Raw genomic sequence first — 21493 nt, forward strand, 5'->3', positions numbered from 1 at the left:
TAGGTGCCACAACACTAAACACCCGGTTTCAATATTGTGTGGAATGGATCTCCTGATAACATGGTATCTGGAGGAGGCCCTCACATGCAGAGCACAGTGATCAACTAGCTATATGAAGCCTGAGGCGATCTTTCAATCATGCTGATCCCAAACTGTAGAGGGTTTTACACATGAAAACCTGCACCTTGAACTTAGCCTGGTAGGTAATTGGTGGCCAATGCAATTCTTTGAACAGAAGGGTAACATATAAATGCAATAAATAAATAACATGAAATATACAGACAAGGGTTTTTTTGGTCCTGTTTTTGATTGATTTCATTAGTGCATGAGAAAAGGAAATGAAGTACTGCCAGGGAAATAGATGTCAAAAGATAAATCGGAATGTCTTTTATAGAAAGTAAAGGAATTCCTCCAGTATTCAGATTGCTAAAGCCTTCTGGTGTGACTTTGTAATGCCAAGATTCACCATGTACAGTACTCTTAATTTAAGACTGAACACTCTCCCTGGAAAATCATCACACTTTGCCCTCCCACACACACCAATGTCACTCCATTAGCGCTCTCTAGCATGTCTCCATACCTTGCTCCTTTTTCTTTTAGTATCTACCCCGACCAAGCTCTGATGCTCTTTTCCTGCACTGATGCTTTCGTTAGGCAACAAGCCACTGGGCATCCATGCACAACTGCTACCAGTTCCCAGGATAGCCTGCATGATCTGCATGGCAGACTTGAGAATCCGTAGGGTAGCCGATTCCACTAAAGAAAGGCATATAAACTGGCCCTGATTTCTGCAATGCATCCACTGTTGGGTAGTAGACCTTGCATCTTGAACTCTGTTTATTTGCAAAGCCAAACTGTTTATTTGCAAAGCCTGTGTGAGACAAGCCAGACACTGAGACCTAACAAAAATGGGAGGGATGAAAAGGGAAATAACCTAAAACAAAACTCTACATCTGAAACAGAAAATCATTTAAAACATGTTTCCTTCTTTCACTCTTTAGATCCACCAGATCCACATAGTACCCAAAGGGAGTAAAATATGATTGTTGTCCCTGATTATGCTAGTGGAAACCCTTATGCCATGGCCATGTGGAGTTAAGCCCTACATAAATTGTTGAAATGAGTAAAAGTAAATAAAGAGGGACTGAAACCTTTGAGAAAACTACAGCATTATAATGTTGATACCATCCTGAGTTTTAACAGTCCTCTTGAAAGCCTCTTGGCCTGCTGCGAGAAACTGAATGTCAATGTCCTTTTTAGGTCATTCACAGCTATTTGTCATGTGCACCAATAAAAATAAGCATGAAACCATTTCCCAGTCTTTGCACATTCTGCTCTATCCAGGCCTACAGCTGCCCCTCCAGACTGGGTGTGATTGAGGTATCATTGTCTTCTTCTGGACTAAGGAAAGCATCCCCTGTCACTTTGCTGCCCATCTGCTGAGTTTGGTGCTGTTTCTCTGCAAACTGCACAGCGGCATGTATACTGTGGAAGGACAGCAGCTCCGTATCCTCCATCCCAGTAAGCCAACCACCTGCCTGGAGTAGACGCCGCACGGATGGGTTGCAGTTGGCCAGCAGGACCTGGATGCCAATCTTCTGGTAGTCCTGGCGAGTCTCCTTCAGCACACTGAGGCCCACGCTGTCTACAAACTGCATGGCGCCACAGTCAAGGATTAAAGTGTGCATGTCTATGGCTGGGCCAGGAGCATCTGAAACCGAAACCTTGGCAGCGTCTCTCTTGGTGCCCTTCAGGCAGTTAAACTTAGAAGAAAAGCAGTTCTCGTTCTTGCCCAGGTTTGCTTTCGCTTCAGCCTTTCGCCGCAAGGCAGCAACCAGCGAAGGATTCACTCCTGTTTTCTGGAAAAGTGAACTTTTGAAATAGTCCTTGTTTGCGTAGTAAAGGGAGGTGTCAAAACGGAAGATCTTGATATTTGCAATGCTGCTGATCTCTTTGTAAGTGAACTGGTCCTCGTAGATTTCAGAGTCATTCACCTTGCCGAGGAGCGTGGCTCGGGGCCTCTGGGTGCGGAAGATGATGCAGAGGAGAGAGAAGCAGACGCCTATGAGGAGGCCCAGCTCTGTAGTGATGAGTAATGAGGACAGCATGGTGACCCACCAGATCACGGTGTCTATCTTGCTGATCCGCCACATCTTTGGGGTGTCGGCAAATTTCCGCAAGGCCCCCCTGAGGTTAACGATGGTGATCACTCCCAGGATGCAGGTTTGCAGTGAGTAGAAGAGAGGGGCAATCCACAACAACACCAGGAGCAGCACAAACGCAGATACCAGGCTTGAGATCTGGGTACAGCACCCGGTGGATTCCTTCAGCAGGGTCTTTGTCAAGGCTGCACTAGAGACAAAGCAGCAGAAGAAAGATGGTACGAGGTTCGCCATGCCAATGGCAATCATTTCTTGGTTGGCCCGAACTGGGTAGCCATGCTTCTTGCCAAATATTTCTGCCAGCGAGATGGTCATTGCAAAGCCGATGATGGCAATGGGCAGAGCATCAACTGCCAGGTTTGAAAGAAGGCTCAGATCCGGTACAGCAGGTTGCTTGAAACCAGTGGGAATGGAGCCACATATTTTAGATTTGTATCTCTTGTTAAAGTTGAAGAAATACGAAAGCAGGGTCGCCGCAATGACCACCAGAAGCTCCATGGGAAAAGGAGCCTTCATTTTGTCTCTAAAGTAGTTGTTGATCTCCTTCACTGGCACAATGAGGACCAGAGCAATCAGGCTGGTGACTAGGTCACAGATGTTGGTGTTGCCAATGTATCTGAATATGTCAACCCACGTGAAGATAAGAGAGCCCACTCCATCGTGGCGAGGGATTTTCAGTCCCAGCAGAAGACTCATTTGGGAAGTGAGGATGGTAAGGGAGGACCCAGTCACAAAGCCACTCAGGAGAGGTTCCGAAAGATATACGGATATGAAGCCCAGTTGGAAGACCCCTAGAAGGATCTGAAAGGGAAAGCAAGTTGCATTGATTAATCTGACTGGGTGAAGGTGCAAGAAGCAAATAACAGCACTTGCATTTGTTCTCTGTTACTCTCTGTTTGTTGTGAGAAAATCTCCTGTTCTTGTATTCTGGTTCATGCATATACATGTAAAACACTTGCATGCTTAACACCTGCCCCAGCTTAATGTGTGAAGTGACCCCATTGTAAAGCACCTGAGCTTAGAGTAATGCGAGATGATGTGCCCACTCTGGTGTTTGATCTATCTTACAGGAAAGTTATCACTTGATGCTACTGTCATATGTGAACTAGATCCACATCTGTGACCACTCAGAAACTATAATAAAGGAAGCCATTCTCTTTGTAACTTTGTATCTAATTCCAACCAGAGCTGTATGCAAGTGGCCTCTCTTAGCCACAGAAATCAGAGGGAGGGGGAAGTGATAGGATCATTTCACCAAACTTCTTCAAGAGATGAAGGAATTCTCCAACGGTTTCTCAGGGGTCAGTCTCACCATTAGCCATGACAGTAGCACAGCTTTTCTTTTTCGCTTGCTCCTTTTGCAGCTGCAGCAATAACTGTGTTGTCAGGTTTGAATATAGAGTTTAAGCACCCTAAACATTAAGAGAACACTTGTGTTGTAAGGATCAGGAAGTTATCTTACCTGGTAAAGCCCAACCAAAAAAGTTAAAGCAGTTGCCACAGTGATAGCATAGCAACTTTTGTCACAGACAACTGTCCCATTCAACGTGGCATTCACCGGGATGTCAGTCTCTAACTGGTATCCTGCTAATGTCAGTTGCCGGTTTACTGATTCCCCGATCATTAGGCAAAGGACTCCGAAAGTCCCAATGCAATTGTGGCGTGAGGTAGCCATGGCAAAGTAGATAATGACAGAGAAGAAGTTTGTGTAGAGTCCGTAAATGGGGTCCTGACTTGCAAGGAGGGAGTAGGAGATGGACTGAGGGATGCCAACTATTCCAACCAGGAGGCCGGAGATGATGTCCCCAAGCAGTTGTTCCTTGATACTGTAGCGGGGAAGCCACTCTACAACAGGGAACAGCTTAATGAAGACACCAAGGACACTTTGTCGGTTGCACCCGGAATTCTCCCTGGCTTTCTTGATGAGCTTCTTGACACTGAGACCTGGAGGTTCATGCTCTTCAAGCTTGACAGGCACATAATGAGAAGATGATTCTGGTGGTGGCATGCTTGGCATATCAATGCTCTGCTTAGGCATCTGGGTAGCAGTGCCATTCTCCATGGCTCCAAGGCAGCTGAAAGAGGGCAGCATGTGCACTGTTAACTGAAGGTACTCCACTCATACATGATTGCAAATGAATTCTTATCCAGCTAATAATGCACTGTTTCATACTTTGCAAGATTACAATCACAGCTCAGGCACGACCATAAAAGGAACCAGCACTGATAAACCTTTGGTGCATAGTAGTCCAATCATAAAAGCCATTAATTGTTGAGCCATTAATTATAAGCGAAGGGCCTCTGCAACTGCAAACATTACGCCATTATGCAAAAATACTGGCCAGATATATTCACAATGACTATTTAAGACACCAGCTCATCCTGTGCTACACAAGTGGTTATAGGATAAGATGAAACAGTCTTTTAAATAATCTAAAACTCTCCTTTTGCTTTATCAGTCAGAAACACCTGGAATGTGAACTGACATGCCAGACTGAAGGAAGACTATTCTTGACATTTAGTGATAATAACAACTGGAAAGCCCCTTTTGGAATTTTTGTGTGGAAAGGGGAATGAATTAACTTGGGATGTCTGGGGTTGAAGACTGGGAAAATGTTGCCTAGCAGAATGAGGAACAGCTGGATATTACCTTGGAATACTGCTGGTTACCATCCTGGAGTGAACACACTGAATATTTTGAATAATCTTTATACACATTGTTGATACAGAATCAGAAATCCTATTTATTTATTTCTCGCTTCTCTCTTTTTTTCTTTTCTTTTTTTATGATCTTTCACTTCCTGTCTTTTCTCTTTTTCCTTTGCTATGCTTTTGCTTACTTTTTGTTTTTCAATGTCCTCTATTCTGGGTTAATGAAGGTACCCACAGGAAGGTGATGGTTGGCAAGTGAAAGACCCTGTGGGAGAGACAGGGAAGGGAAGATCTTCCAGGGTGGGAGGCTGGGATAAGAAAGGGAAGCTCCCAGTGAGAGCTGAGAGGGTCCACCCTTTTCTGTGTGAGACAAGAGTTAAGATCTACCTCTGGGAGATGGCTTTGTATTATTTTTTATTTTATTCCCTTTTTCTCCTTTTGCTTTCTCTCTTCTTCTTCTGTTTTGTTTTTTATTTTTATTTAGATTAGTTTAGATTACATTGTATGTTAAAAAGTTTCAGTAAAAATTATATATATAAAGAAACATCATTTGGTCCTTTTTTATCAGGTTTTTTTTTTGGTCTCTTGGAATGATTGACATTTGCAAACAATGATAAGAAAATAGTTACTAATAATCTGTCTTATGTAAATATTCATAGTCTTAATGGATCTTTTTGTAATTATTAGAGCTTGGATTACTTGTAAATAATAAATAATAAATATGCAAAAATCATAATTTATGGTTAAAGAAGTTGGCACTTGTACACAGTTTTTCTTGTATGGCTATATAGAAAACCTGCGAATCTTTTTTTAAAAAAAAGAAAGTGCAGCAAATATCACTTTGGATGCTTACTTCATCAAAACATATAGTACAACTCATCCCTGATCTTAAGGTCTTTCTACTAAAACAGAATCACTGACACGCTTTCTAAAAATAAAATGTTTAAACTTCTACTGTCTGCTGCAATAAAAAATGTCTCTTTTGTCACTCACTTGGAGCCACCATTATAGTGGACGGCAGTGTATACAGTATATACTGGGGGAGGAGAGACTTTTAAAGAGTGGGTGGGTTGGAAAGTACTATACACATGATAAGTATTATTGGTATAATTCACAGATTCCCAACCCTGTTGAGTCAGGGGACACATCTGGAAATGTAAGAATCTCTTTGGCTCAACAAAATACGCATTTCACAAAAGAGAAGCTGGCAATGCTCAGAACCCCTCTCTCAAAACAGCAGGTAAAACACCCAAAGCACCTTCCCCAAACACAAAAATAGGGACAAAATGAGGACAGTGTTTTACCAAGGACAGGTACCAGAAACCAGGCACTGCCTCTGGTAAGTAGTCGGTTATGCCTTTCTTCTCAAATGCGAAGCACCTCTAGCCTTCAAGCCCACAAGCTGTACCTTGTCCTGGTGGGGGGAAATGAAGCAATCAAACCTAGGTATACAATCTCCAAACCTGCAGTGTTTGCTTCCTCCTCCTCTCGAACTGATCCCCAATTCCAACACAAGAAGACAAGTAGAATTGGATCCCCTTCATTCGCCCTTTTATTGCAACTCCTGCCCAGCCACTCCAGAGGTATATTTTGAAAACAAACACCACTTAAATAGAATATTTTTTTATGGGAACCTGAACTATACCTATCATTTATGATTTCAAAAGTTTAAACAGTGGTGGATGATAGGACTGCCATGCTCTCCTGAGCTTGTTGGCTAAACAAAAGGGAATTGCTGGTGCTCAGGCGTCACTTCACCAAGGGACTAGGTAAGGGATATTGATAAGCTGATCCACTAGCCAGCACACATGGACTCAATCTGCAATCAGTGCTAAACCAAACCTTGGTTTAGTGCAAATGTGCAAGAGTGTGAGTTCACGGCCCTTTAGATCTCATACCCAGCTGCAGGAACAGGGAACTTGTGGTCCTTCAGATACTGCTGGGACTTCAATTTCCATCAGCCTCAGCCAACATGGCCAATAGTCCATGGTGAAGGGAACAATATGGGGGAGGGGCCTCAGGCTCCCCACCCATGTCATACTGTAACTTGACCTGTAGCTAAGCTTAAAGCATGAAATAGCAACATATACTACCTCCCTTTTCCAGTATCATAGAATCATAGAATCATAGAGTTGGAAGAGACCACAAGGGCCATTGAGTCCAACCCCCTGCCAAGCAGGAAACACCATCAGAGCACTCCTGACATATGGTTGTCAAGCCTCTGCTTAAAGACCTCCAAAGTAGGAGACTCCACCACACTCCTTGGCAGCAAATTCCACTGTCGAACAGCTCTTACTGTCAGGAAGTTCTTCCTAATGTTTAGGTGGAATCTTCTTTCTTGTAGTTTGGATCCATTGCTCCGTGTCCGCTTCTCTGGAGCAACAGAAAACAACCTTTCTCCCTCCTCTATGTGACATCCTTTTATATATTTGAACATGGCTATCATATCACCCCTTAACCTCCTCTTCTCCAGGCTAAACATGCCCAGCTCCCTTAGCCGTTCCTCATAAGGCATCGTTTCCAGGCCTTTGACCATTTTGGTTGCCCTCCTCTGGACACGTTCCAGTTTGTCAGTGTCCTTCTTGAATTGTGGTGCCCAGAACTGGACACAGTACTCCAGGTGAGGCCTGACCAGAGCAGAATACAGTGGCACTATTACTTCCCTTGATCTAGATGCTATACTCCTATTGATGCAGCCCAGAATTGCATTGGCTTTTTTAGCTGCTGCGTCACACTGTTGGCTCATGTCAAGTTTGTGGTCAACCAAGACTCCTAGATCCTTTTCACATGTACTGCTCTCAAGCCAGGTGTCACCCATCTTGTATTTGTGCCTCTCATTTTTTTTGCCCAAGTGCAATACTTTACATTTCTCCCTGTTAAAATTCATCTTGTTTGTTTTTGCCCAGTTCTCTAATCTGTCAAGGTCATTTTGAAGTGTGATCCTGTCCTCTGGGGTGTTAGCCACCCCTCCCAGTTTGGTGTCATATGCAAATTTGATGACAAATTTGTCTGGTGGGGTAGTGAGTAGTGAGTTGTGAGGTATGGAAGTGAGAGCTGGACCATAAAGAAGGCTGCTCACCAAACAATGGACGCTTTTGAATTATGGTGCTAGAGGAGACTCTTGAGAGTCCCATGGACTGCAAGAAGATCAAACCTATCCATTCGTAAGGAAATCAGCCCTCAGTGCTCACTGGAAGGACAGATCCTGAAGCTGAGGCTCCAATACTTTGGCCACCTCATGAGAAGAGAAGACTCCCTGGAAAAGACCCTGATGTTGGGAAAGATTGAGGGCACAAGGATAAGGGGATGACAGAGGATGAGATGGTTGGACAGTGTTCTTGAAGCTACCAGCATGAGTTTGACCAAACTGCGGGAGGCAGTGGAAGACAGGAGTGCCTGGCGTGCTCCGGTCCATGGGGTCACGAAGAGTCTAAATGACTAAACAACATCATCTCCCTTTTCCTCCCTTGTTTTCCCCATGTCAAAGTATTAGTTGTAAGTTTCATGGGGTAGCTCCACGCACACTGATGGCAAATAAATAAATCACATAGGGCAAGCTAAGGTTTTAGAAGTGGTTCTTTGTAGAACCAGGATTGTACGTGGGGCTCTGAATTTTCCATGACTTTATCCATAGAGGACAGAGAGGGATGTGCAAGTGTGTGTAGGAACTAGCCGGCGGTACAAAGGTAAATTTGACATGAATTGTTCTGTCCATTATTCCTCTGGCGATGCCCACAATTGGTATGTCCCCACTCCCAGGCTACTCAGAAGGGAATGCAGCCCTTGGCTGCTGAAAGGGTTTCCCCTGCTCTGTGGTCAGTATATTGTTTTAGACAAACATGTTGCTCTGTGGTCAGCAATTTGACCAGAGGGTTTCTTTGAGAAGGTGTTAGTGGACCGAAGTCCTGCTGCCATGAATGTCACACTCTAAAACCCTCTTTTGCTCCTGAAGAGTGTAATTGTAGACCTTGGGGTCTCAAATTTCAGCAGCGCACTGGGTTACACCCAAAATTTGGCGTCCCCCTCCCACCTTCCATTCTGCATCATAGCTGTGGCACCCCCTGTGACGCCAAGGCGCCATGCCCAGTGCAACTGAACCGGTCGTGTTCCCCTAAATCCACCTCTGAAGACGGGCAAGCTGGCAAACACTCAGAGGCAGCTTTCAACCAGCCCCGCCCCCAGTTGCTGACCTCTGACATGCCTACTTACATCATTTGCACAAAGCAAGATGATCTCAGTTTCCTAAGTTCAGGTAGGTAGCCGTGTTGGTCTGATGCAGTCAAAACAAATAAACAATTTAAAAAATTGTCCAGTAGCACCTTAGAGACCAACTAAGTTTATTCTGGGTATAAGCTTTCGTGTGCATGCACACTTCTTCAGATACCTGAAGAAGTATCTAAAGAAGTGTACATGCACACGAAAGCTTATGCCAAGAACAAACTTAATTGGTCTCTAAGGTGCTACTGGACAATTTTTTAAATTGTTTATTTATTTCAGTTTGCTAAGGTTAGGCTCAAGAATGTCTGGCACATCAGAACTATTGGCCAACAGAAGCCACATGTCACAGATCACTCCATAAAATGTAGAATAATAAATGTGGTTTTTTTAATATAACAGGGTTCTCACACAAGGTTTTCACACATACCTGATCCAATAGATCAGGTATCTTCAGCCTTTTTTCAGACCCAGGACCCTCTTTTAACTCAGCCATGCTTTTGAGGACCCATTTCTTAATCTTTTACAATAGATTTGCATGATGGTAGTGCTCCTGTTGTGGTCCACCTTGGATCAGGCCAGGACCTACTTGCAGTTCCTGATCTACCAGTTGAAGACCAGTGCAATAGATTTAACTTTACAAAAGCTAGTCAAAGGTCACCGGAGTTATCTGTCATCAAGGAAATGTTTGTTTTCAGGGCAGTCTTTTAAAATACTGCTTCTGTGTAACCAGTATAAACTTGCTAAACTGTGTAGGTTTCCGTTCTGAAACAAGTTTGTGCAGCAAAGAAGCTGGTACCAACTTGAGCACGACAAGGTGAAAGATAGGACTCACTTGACAAAGTGTCTTCTTCAGTGGTGTGTTTGGAAATATATTTAGAACAAGCAGGTGACTCAGCCCATTAATGCTTTTGCTCCCTGGGTTGGGTAGTGATGAGGACAAATTTATTATTATTATTTATTGAATTTATATAATGTCCTATACCCGGAGATCGCAGAGCAGTTCACAGAACAAAATCAAAATATACAACCACAAAAGATATAATCAAAATAAAAACAACCACCCAATAATTCCCGCCACCGCCCCCAAAAACCACATTTTAAAAGGGCATAGGATGTCAATCAAATCAACCAAAGACCTGATTAAAAAGGAACGTTTTGCCTGGTGCCTAGAGGTGTATAATGAAGGTACCAGGTGAACTTCCTTGGGGAGAGCATTCCACAGACGGGGAGCCACTGCAGAGAAGGTCTGTTCTCGTGTTGCTACGCTCCAGACCTCTCGAGGAGGAGGCACATGAAGAAGGGCCTAAGAAGGTGATCTTAAGGTCTAGGTAGGTTCATATGGAAAGAGGTGGTCCTTGAGGTATTGCAGTCCTGAGCTGTTTAAGGCTATATAGGTCAAAACCAGCACTTTTAATTGGGTCCAGAAACTAATTGGTAGCCAGTGCAGTCAGACCAGGATTGGTGTAATATGCTCAAACCGTCTTCCTCTGGTGAGCAACCTGGCCGCTGAATTCTGCACTAGCTGAAGTCTCCGAACCATCTTCAGAGGCAGCCCTATGTATAACGCATTGCAGTAATCTAACCTTGAAGTTACCAGCACATAGATAACAGTAGTTAAGCTATCCCTGTCCACAAAGGAACACCAACATACTTAGATAACAGGAGACAGGGCAGGTGCACATCTAACATACTTCCCCTGTTGAAGACTGACAAGTTATTTCTGGAACTTAATTTAAAACCCCCACTTTTACCATCATGAAACATGCATATCATGGTGAACCTTTTTGGCCTGGCAAGCCAGCTAGTTATCTGTCTCTGACCCTATAGGCCAACATCATTGTTGATCCAGTCATTTCTCCACCTGCCCCACACCTGATGTCACATATTATGTCAAGTATGGGGTAGGTGGTCATGATTGGGGGGTAAATGGCCTCATGGACAAAAGATCTCTGTATCTTTGGTATCTCTCCCCAATTAAAAGCAGTGAAGTTCTCCCCTTCGTCCTTATATCCATTTTATCTAAACATATAATTTGAACCTGGGACTAGCCCTTTTTTCTCCAGCCCACACCTTTGTACAGAAAATGGGACACAAAGCTGAAGTTCCCCATTTAGCACAAGTTCCCGTATAGCCACAAAAAGGGATGCGGGTGGCACTGTGAGTTAAACCACAGAGCCTAGGACTTGCCGATCAGAAGGTTGGCGGTTCGAATCCCCATGACGGGGTGAGCTCCTGTTGCTCGGTCCCTGCTCCTGCCAACCTAGCAGTTCAAAAGCACGTCAAAGTGCAAGTAGATAAATAGGTACCGCTCCAGCGGGAAGGTAAACGGCATTTCCGTGTGCTGCTCTGGTTCACCAGAAGCGGCTTAGTCATGCTGGCCACATGACCTGGAAGCTGTCTGTGGACAAACGCCGGCTCCCTCAGCCTATAGAGCGAGATGAGCGCTGCAACCCCAGAGTCGGCCACGACTGGACCTAATGGTCAGGGGTCCCTTTACCTTTACCTTTACCTTTATAGCCACAAAAACCCATTGGGGATGCCAGATGTCAAACTTAGAGTAAAGGTAATCGAGAGTGAAGGTAACTCAAGTTAAAAGGCATCTTAAGGTAAGGGTGGCATCAACAAAGCTGTCTCAATATAGTCTGTTTTGTAATTAAGGGGTAAAGCTCATATAGGCTGCTTATAGTAAAAATAGTACTATGTTGATCCATACTACTACAAACAGGGCTGGACCCAGGATAAATAAAAGCCTAGGAGGGGCCCGGTGGTCAGCTTTGCAAAGCCAACTAGAGGGTTTATGGGGCCTGGCACTGGTGTGATGTTGGGGACCCTGCTACTGCCCTCTACAAGGAGCCATGCATGTGTGTGTACATCAAGCTGGGGGCCTTGAAGCCAATATATGATGTGCTTCATTTTTTTTCTTACATGGAATAAGGGAATAGGGACTGGGTTATATCTCTCCTGAGCACCTCCTCCAGATTCCAACCCCCTTCTGGCAGAACTTCTTCGTCTTTCCTCTTCTTCTGGTTGTGGCCTGCTGCTGGCCTTCTCCACTACGCACTCAGTAATGATTCTTCCCTTAAGGCCTGGCTTCACATTACTCCTACACCTTTGCCTGTGGCAACTGCCATGGGAAATAATTCTCCAGAAATCTTAGGTGGCTTTCATTCACCTTGGGTGGTTATTGGTACACACAAGATTCTTACTTTGTGAAGGCCTGGGGCAGCTCAGCTCAGTACAGACACTTCCTGTTTGCCACCCTGTCTCAATGTGGGCAATAGATTAAAAAAAAATCACGGCCATTGGCGCTTCCCACACTCCCTCGGCAACCACCCATCTTGCCCACCTGACTACAAGGACTTACACCAGTGGTTCCCAATTAGCTAATTACTGAGGACCCCCTATTTTTCAAAAGCCAAGCCAGGGATCCCCTACTTTTGAAAATGTTGATAACTCTATGGGAGTTGTCTGTGCAAAGCAATTTTTTGAATAAAATGTGGGGTAGACCCTAATAAGCAAAGGATTTTAGGTATACTAAAAAACAGACCATAAAATTTATATTACCATGAAAAAATGATAAATTTTTTTTTTGGGGGGGGGAGAAAAAAATTTAATCAACAAGATAAGTGAGTCCCCTGGCAGGTGATGATGCCACAGACCCCCTGGGTGTGTTCCCCAGAACTCCAGGATTTCCTGGATCCCTAATTGAGAACCACTGACTTATACAAACAGATAACTAAAACTGATTTATACAAACAGATAACTAAAACCACCATTGCTCCATGGAGTGATATCTACCTCATAAATAAACATGGTCCAAGCACATGTAAGTAATGGTTTTTGAAATTAATAAACAAAAAGTGTACATTCATAGAATCATAGAATCATAGAATCATAGAGTTGGAAGAGACCACAAGGGCCATCGAGTCCAACCCCCTGCCAAGCAGGAAACACCATCAGAGCACTCCTGACATATGGTTGTCAAGCCTCTGCTTAAAGACCTCCAAAGTAGGAGACTCCACCACACTCCTTGGCAGCAAATTCCACTGTCGAACAGCTCTTACTGTCAGGAAGTTCTTCCTAATGTTTAGGTGGAATCTTCTTTCTTGTAGTTTGGATCCATTGCTCCGTGTCCGCTTCTCCGGAGCAGCAGAAAACAACCTTTCTCCCTCCTCTATGTGACATCCTTTTATATATTTGAACATGGCTATCATATCACCCCTTAACCTCCTCTTCTCCAGGCTAAACATGCCCAGCTCCCTTAGCCGTTCCTCATAAGGCATCGTTTCCAGGCCTTTGACCATTTTGGTTGCCCTCCTCTGGACACGTTCCAGTTTGTCAGTGTCCTTCTTGAATTGTGGTGCCCAGAACTGGACACAGTACTCCAGGTGTGGTCTGACCAGAGCAGAATACAGTGGCACTATTACTTCCCTTGATCTAGATGCTATACTCCTATTGATGCAGCCCAGAATTGCATTGGCTTTTTTAGCTGCCGCGTCACACTGTTGGCTCATGTCAAGTTTGTGGTCAACCAAGACTCCTAGATCCTTTTCACATGTACTGCTCTCAAGCCAGGTGTCACCCATCTTGTATTTGTGCCTCTCATTTTTTTTGCCCAAGTGCAATACTTTACATTTCTCCCTGTTAAAATTCATCTTGTTTGTTTTTGCCCAATTCTCTAATCTGTCAAGGTCGTTTTGAAGTGTGATCCTGTCCTCTGGGGTGTTAGCCACCCCTCCCAGTTTGGTGTCATCTGCAAATTTGATCAGGATGCCCTTGAGTCCATCATCCAAGTCGTTGATAAAGATGTTGAATAAGACCGGGCCCAAGACAGAACCCTGTGGCACTCCACTAGTCACTCTTCTCCAGGATGAAGAGGAACCATTGATGAGCACCCTTTGGGTTCGGTCAGTCAGCCAGTTACAAATCCACTGAGTGGTAGCATAGTCAAGACCGCATTTTACCAGCTTCTTTACAAGAATATCATGGGGCACCTTGTCAAATGCCTTGCTGAAATCAAGGTAGGCTACATCCACTGCGTTCCCTTCATCTACCAGGCTTGTAATTCTGTCAAAAAACGAGATCAGGTTAGTCTGACATGACTTATTTTTCAGAAATCCATGCTGACTATTGGTGATCACAGCATTCCTTTCTAGGTGCTCACAGACTGTTTGCTTAATGATCTGCTCCAGAATCTTCCCTGCTATTGATGTCAGACTGACTGGGCGGTAATTATTTGGGTCCTCTCTTTTCCCCTTTTTGAAAATAGGGACAACATTTGCCCTCCTCCAGTCTGCCGGGACTTCGCCTGTTCTCCAGGAATTCTCAAAGATGACTGCCAGTGGTTCTGAGATCACATCTGCCAGTTCTTTTAATACTCTTGGATGCAGTTCATCTGGCCCTGGAGACTTGAATACATCTAAACTAGCCAAATATTCTTGTACTATCTCCTTAGTTATTCTGGGCTGTGTTTCCTTTGCTGAATCATTTGCTCCAAATTCTTCAGGTCGGGCATTGTTTTCTTTATCGGAGAAGACTGAGGCAAAGAAGGCATTGAGTAGTTCAGCCCTTTCTGTGTCCCCTGTTTGCATTTCACCATCTTCTCCTCTGAGTGACCCCATTGTTTCTTTGTTCTTCCTTTTGCTACGAACATACCCATAAAAGCCTTTTTTGTTGCTTTTAACCTCTCTAGCAAGCCTGAGTTCATTCTGTGCTTTAGCTTTTCTGACTTTGTGTCTACACGTGCTGGCTATTTGTTTGAATTCCTCTTTGGTGGTTTCCCCCCTTTTCCATTTTTTGTACACATCCTTTTTTAATCTTAATTCAGTTAAAAGTTCTTTAGATAGCCACCCTGGCTTCTTTAGGCACCTTCCATGTTTCCGTCTCATTGGTATTGCCTGACGTTGTGCTTTTAGTATCTCCCTCTTAACAAACTCCCAGCCATCATGAACTCCCTTTCCTTTTAGTATTGTTGTCCATGGGATCTCACCCAGATCACATTAATCCTTTGCATTGTCCCCCTTCCCTCAGCTTTTTACAAAGTGTATAATTCTGCAGCAGGAGCCTTCATCCAGACAGAGTGTTTGTCATGTGACTGGCCAACTGTTCAAGGGATTCACAGTTTAAAAAACAAGGAAGCTGGAATGGTGAGAGACTGAAACGGAAGCTTATCCTAAAGCCTGTCTGTAGAAAACATCATCTCTAGAAAACCATATAGCTCAGGAGTGCAATACCTCAGGGACCACATCTTCCCCTATGAATGATCATCAGAGGCCCTTCTTTATGTGCCTCATCCACAAGAGGTCCAAAGGGTGTCACCATGAGAACAGGCCTTTTCTGTGGTGGCTCCTCGTTTGTGGAATGCTCTCCCCAGGCAGGCTCACCTGGCACCTTCATTACATATCTTTAGGCGCCAGGCAGAAACATTCCTCTTCTCTCATGCTTTCGTTGGCTAATTGAGCAATCTCTGGCCTTTTAAACCAGAGAGTGTTATTGTTTTTCTTTGTTCTATGGTATGTATTTTTGTGTTTTTATATTGTAAACCTGATGAAGGTGTTAGCAATTTCCCTCCTCCGATGCTACAGATGAGATTGTTGTAAATCACATGCCTGTCTGCAATGAGTCTGGGAAAGGAAGACAGTCTTATCTCTTCCGCTGCGGGTACTATTACACTGTACTTTCGCTTTTTTATTTCTGTTTGTTCTCTCGGAGCTGGAGAGAACAGACGCCATTATGCTTTTATCTGTACAGTGTGTAAATAAATAGTAGATTAGCTCTATGATGTCTCACTCTTCTTGCTGTGTTATGCCAGAAGACTAGTGTACATAGACCAGCTGGTATATGTTGCTAGCAAGCACACTGGAAGAGAAGGGAGATGCCTTTTCCAGAGCTGTGCGCACCGGAGGACGCTCAGAGGGTGCTCGAAGGCACCCCCAGGGCATTTTTCCAACAGAAGTGAGGTATAGAAATTTAATAATAAAGAAAAATAATACTTTGTATTTGCCCAAAGTGGGGTTTTTCTGTGGAAAATTATCCAGGTATGCAAAGGAAAGGGAAAGGGCCTTTCCCAGAGGATTTTACATATATTTAAGGGACATGGATGGCGCTGTGGTCTAAACGACCGAGCCTCTTGGGATTGCTGATCGTAAGGTTGGCAGTTCTATTCTGTGCAACATGGTGAGCGCCCGTTGCTCTATCAGCTTCTGCCAACCTAGCAATTCGCAAGCATACCAGTGCAAGTAGATAAGTAGGTACTGCTGCAGCGGGAAGGTAAATTGTGTTTCTGTGCGCTCTGGCACTCATCACGGTCCTCTGTGTGCCAGAAGCAGTTTAGTCATGCTGGTCACATGACCTGGAAAGCTGTCTGTGGAGAAATGCCAGCTCCCTCAGTCTGAAAAGTGAGATGAACACTGCATCCCATAGCTGCCTTTGACTGGACTTAACTGTCCAGGGGTCCTTTACCCTTAGCTTTACCTACCTACATATATTTAAGTGTACAAAGCATCTAGAAAGCCTGTGTGTGTGCAAAAGCAATATTGTCCATATTATTAAACACCTAATATGGGATTTGTGATGTCACAGAGATTAATTTGAAGAAATTTGGGGAGTCAGTATATATGAATTAGTTCTAATGCCCACTAGGGAATAATGTTACTAATTAACTGTGCATAAATTCTGTGTCTAAGAATATTATAGACTAAGGGTGCTTCCAGATTGCCACTATTTGGGGGTGGGATTCCATCACATCCTAGCAAATTCAGGCTGCACCATTATTTTTATGGTTGAGGATTGGTTTTCAATTGTTTTTGATGTTGTAACTTGACCTGGGAACCTGATAGTGAAGGGCAGGTAAATAATAATAGTAGTAGTAACAACAACAACAACAACGATGATGATTTGGAGCTCTTGTGAAACAAACTGGCTCCCTCCTCCAAAGACTGGGTGTTTGCCATCTAACCTCTCTGCAAACAATTCAGGCTTGTCTGAAGCAGCCTAAATGTGCACACCCTTATTCTGCTCTATATTTGAGCTGCATATCAAAATTGGTTATGTCACTATGGAGGTTATGCAGTTACTGAGTTCTTGATATACTCAATAGAACAGACAGCCAATTGAGAAGTACAAAAACACATTAACAGAGTTATAAAATATATTTTAATAGCAAAAATATTTACAAAGTGATCTTATGAAAATAGATACAAAATTCATTTTCCTGCTAGAGACTTAAGAAAAGACACTAGTACTGTATCTTAGCAGCTGGAGCTTAACATTATAGGAAACATGCTTGTGCACACTTTGTGATTATTGCTTTGTTTTGTATTTTTGTACTTTGATAAGTCTTTCTCATATAAAAAAAAGATAGAGCTACCAATAAAAAGCAGCCATTTCACAAAGCCATATTTGGTCACAATGCTACATCAATAGCAAATTTGGTTTTTTAAATTCCACAAGACGTTCCAACGTAGTGTTTTCTGGATAACATAGCCAAGAGATGTAACCAAGAATAACAACACTTTGATATTGCATTTAATTCACATGGTGGGTATGGGGGGGGGTGTACTCTGGCAGCCCTCCCACCGTAATCCTTGCAGCTCTGTGATAGTGTGGTGAATGTGACTTAAGGTTTGTCCAGAAGGACAAGAATGCAGGAGACCATGTTAATATCTCTCCCATTGTCTTCCTATTTGCTATTTGTGCTCACAAATGCCTGTTACTTTCTGGTGACTCATTTGTGTAGCAGAAGTAAAGAAAGAGGGGCATTTTCAGATGCCGGCAAGCCCAGCTCCTTCTCATGGTATAAGCAACCACATGCATAGTCAGACCTAACTAATTAAAGACATCAGTGAAGAGGGGAAAATACTTCCGCCTGTATTTATAGCCAGAAGCTACCGGTAGTCAAAAGAGAAGGATGTAATAGAGGTTCACTTAAGTGATTTTTGTATGTATAGAAACAAATGCTCAAGGCCTCAAAACAACGACGATACACAAGGAAAATATAACATTCAAGTAAAGGAGATCTCTTTGAAACTCTTGGGGGATCATTCATCTATACTTGATATGTAGGTATATACATATAGTGTCTGTGTGTGTCCCAGTTATTTGTTAGAGTAGCAAAGGGATAAGACTATAACTATGTAACAAAAGTAGTAAACATTTGGTTCATAGCAGATTGCATTTCATAACAATTTTGTAAAGTACAAAGATCCAGTTCCCATCATGCTTTTTGAGATTGGCCTTATTATGTTTTTTCTTTGGTTTGGAATCAGTGCTTGAAATTTGAGGCAGGTGCCTCCTTTTGTACTTGAGAGACTTGGCAAACAATGGAAGGAGTTGGGGTGGGGCTTGTGGATTTCACTAAGAGCTCCCTCTAATTTGAGAATCTCTTAATGAGACAACTTATTCATTTACTCCTGGGGCGGGGGGGGGGCACACAAAACAGGTTGGCTCCATTTGATCTACTGAAGCAATGCCAGAAGAACCACCAGCCATTTCTTGGAGTATCATAATAAATATGGTAATGGCTGATGAAGAGCAAACAGGAAGAGTGTTTGCTAAGCTAAGCTGCATGCATGTCAGGAACAAATATCACTCAAGAAAAAGAAACTCTCTCACAAGTCTCTTTCCTTTTTCAAAAACACCTTCACAATAAAATCAGATATTGAGAAAGAAATCTATATTGTGCAATAATGCCTCTCCATAAAAATATCCTTAATATTTTTGTTTCATAAATATTTCACATACAACTCTTCAGTTTAGAGGGGGAAATATCAAAATCCCATTATCTTTTATAGCATTAAGATAATGTCACACACACAATACTAAGCCACTGGAAATTTCAGAGCAAATATTTGCATAGCTCACAACTGTTCTTCTAAAATGACACATGCACACACAAATCTCTGCCATGTACCCTGAGAGAACAAAAGATTTTTTTCTGCCAGACCTTTCAACTCAAGGTATCCTATGGCATGTAAGTGAATAGCCCTGTAAGTGTTGGAAGGATGATCAATTCTATATCCATTTTCACTGTGCTTTTCTTTTAAAGGAAAGTCTTGGGACATTACTTTAATTTCAGAAAGCTGTGACTGCTTAATACAGATCATTATAATATTTCACATTATGGATAGTAAGCCAGTAATTTGTCTTGAATATTCCAGATGCAAAAACAAAGTCAGTTTTCACCTGAGAGTAACATTTGAATTATGATTGGCTAATTATCTTCTAATGGTGGATTGGGATGAATACTTCCCTGTTTCAGTGAACAGAGATATTCCATAAGAACATTTCTGAAGGGGTCCAATCAACACATCTACTATATTTCAGAAAGGACACTAGTTTGCTGAACATATGGTGTTAAACAGTCTGTTGCATACTGATACCTTAGATCTCTGAGGCCTACCAGGGAGTAGCCAGTAAATGTCACAAGGCCATGGGGAAGGCTTATGTTGGTCTTACGTCAACATAGCAAATAGACTTTGGATTGGTTCACATGTAACACTAAACCAGAGTTTTGTATTACACGACCAAAACTCAAGCTCACGGGCAATATACTGTAGTTTACCTGATAACATGTAACAACAAACTATGATTTGCCACGAACTAGGAAATAACAAATTGAGCAAAGTGTTAAAGGAGAGAGACTAGCAGTAACAAACCAATGTCCTTGCTATGTTTGAACTGAGGACTGAGAACTTGAGTACTGCATAGTATCTCTTTTGATTTCATTGCGATTATCAATGCAAACAACTGAGCAGCTGCTAGAAGCTTATAGAACACTTTGCACAATTGTTATGGAAGACAACTGAGGATTTTCAGTAACTATTGCTCAGGAGGATCATTATATTTGTGAAGAACTTGGCAGTGCTGTGGATATTCTGTAGAACTAGCACCCCATAAAATCAAATTTTCATTTTTGTTCAAAAGAGAGATCTATCTATGGCTGCAATTCAGGCAAAGTCTGATAAAATCTCAGAACCCAAAGAAAGCCCTGATCAAGTTTCTTCACTGTTTAGGGACCTACTTAGCCTTTTCCCCTTTGTGCGACTCGCACACAAAAAATGAAAAAATAAAGCAATTTTTAATATATTTGCATAGCTGCAAGATTTATACAAGTTAAAAAAATTAGTATTTAATGGTGCAGTTTGGGTTACTTTGGTGCATAAGCTCGATTACTATTCTCAAAAGCACAGAAACATCCAGGTCCTAAGGCTTAAAATGATCATCTATTATTTTGAAGTGAGATTTAATTTAACACTACTTAAGAGTCTTAGAGCTTCATAGTAATAGGGCATTCCGGGCCCTTAACAACAATGTATTGTAAGCAAAAGCAAAGCACGCCACTGGCAATCTTCCACACTGTAAAACACTAAGCGCTCAAAATGAGAAAACTCTAAAACATCCCTAAGGGCCAATCCTGGAACTCACAAGGGAACAGAGCTGCTGCTTCCTAGTGTTTCCTCTTCCTGGGAATGCGTAGTTTAACACAATGTGACATCACATCATCTCTCTGCGTAGGGAAACTCACAGTATGACATCACATCACACATTGGCCACATTTACATGTTACAGTAAGCGGGGTCCCCCCTTTTTTTAACTTATCATGGTTTCTTGCAGGGTTTGGCAAGCTTTTAAGGCCTGTGGGCACATTTACAAACTGGAGAAACTGTCACAGACACCACTCTCACACCACAACCAAGCATGCGCTGCAACTTATTCCACTGGATGCAACAGAATGCTTCTTTCAAACCAAGTATCAGCAGGAGGAGGAGGCCCTCTGGGTGCCACGGAAAGCCTCTGTGGGCACATTTGGACTCACAGGTGCTGTGTTAATAACATCTGGTTTATTGTGCCCAGTTGCTGCCACTTGGTAGAAGTAAGAGAAAAAGCAGGAAAACCTGGTATGTCCAAACCAAAGATCATTGTTAATCTCCCACTTAAGCCATGATTACTAGTCAATGTTAAACCCTGGCTCATTGTGGCATGTGAAAGAGGCCGATTGTGTTATGGGACAGAAGGGATAAAGAAGCACAGAAAGGTAGCTGCTCCTAATCTTTTAGTTCCAGAAAAAGATATACTATGATCGCAACTTATGCACGTTTTAAAATGTGCGACTTCAACTTTACGCGGTTGAAATCACACCAATGATATGCACAGAAGACAGACAGCTCCTTCTTGCACAGGGTTTTCTCGGAACAGAAAGAGGTTTTAAACTCTCAGTCTTGCTTGTGGGGCTCTGGGAGGCTCTCACAAAATCCTATGGGAATTCAGATGACCCCGCAATAGCATCTCAGAGAGAGCATCCCTAGAGCCCAGCGAGCAAGGTGAAGAAGAACCACCAGGGGAGGGGAATGCTGTCAACTGGAACCACCTGAAATGAGCAGCTTGCTAGGCTGTTCTGCCTCCTCTCCCTTCCTTTCAGGTCAAGGTGATTCTTAAGCAGACATCACTTGGGGGCAGGAAGC

General features: G+C 43.0%; 1 protein-coding gene across 3 annotated transcripts in view; it reads right to left on the reverse strand.

Moving 5' to 3' along the window:
* LOC309527000 (sulfate transporter-like) overlaps positions 1–21493 on the reverse strand; it is a gene marked incomplete at its 5' end in the record, with an annotated part of 26610 nt that continues 5117 nt past the window's right edge. For 2 of the 3 annotated variants that reach the window (XM_082213418.1, XM_082213417.1), the window contains 2 exons: positions 1–2963; positions 3625–4237. In XM_082213418.1, the coding sequence (XP_082069544.1) occupies positions 1347–2963; positions 3625–4224 (2217 nt within the window). In that variant the 3' untranslated portion in view covers positions 1–1346. Of the gene's footprint in view, positions 2964–3624; positions 4255–21493 lie in introns of those variants that run through there. The other variant, XM_082213416.1, reaches the window with a different exon arrangement.

The sequence above is a fragment of the Podarcis vaucheri genome, assembly GCF_965113315.1.
Source record: "Podarcis vaucheri genome assembly, chromosome: 2".
Classification (NCBI taxonomy): Eukaryota; Metazoa; Chordata; class Lepidosauria; order Squamata; family Lacertidae; genus Podarcis; species Podarcis vaucheri.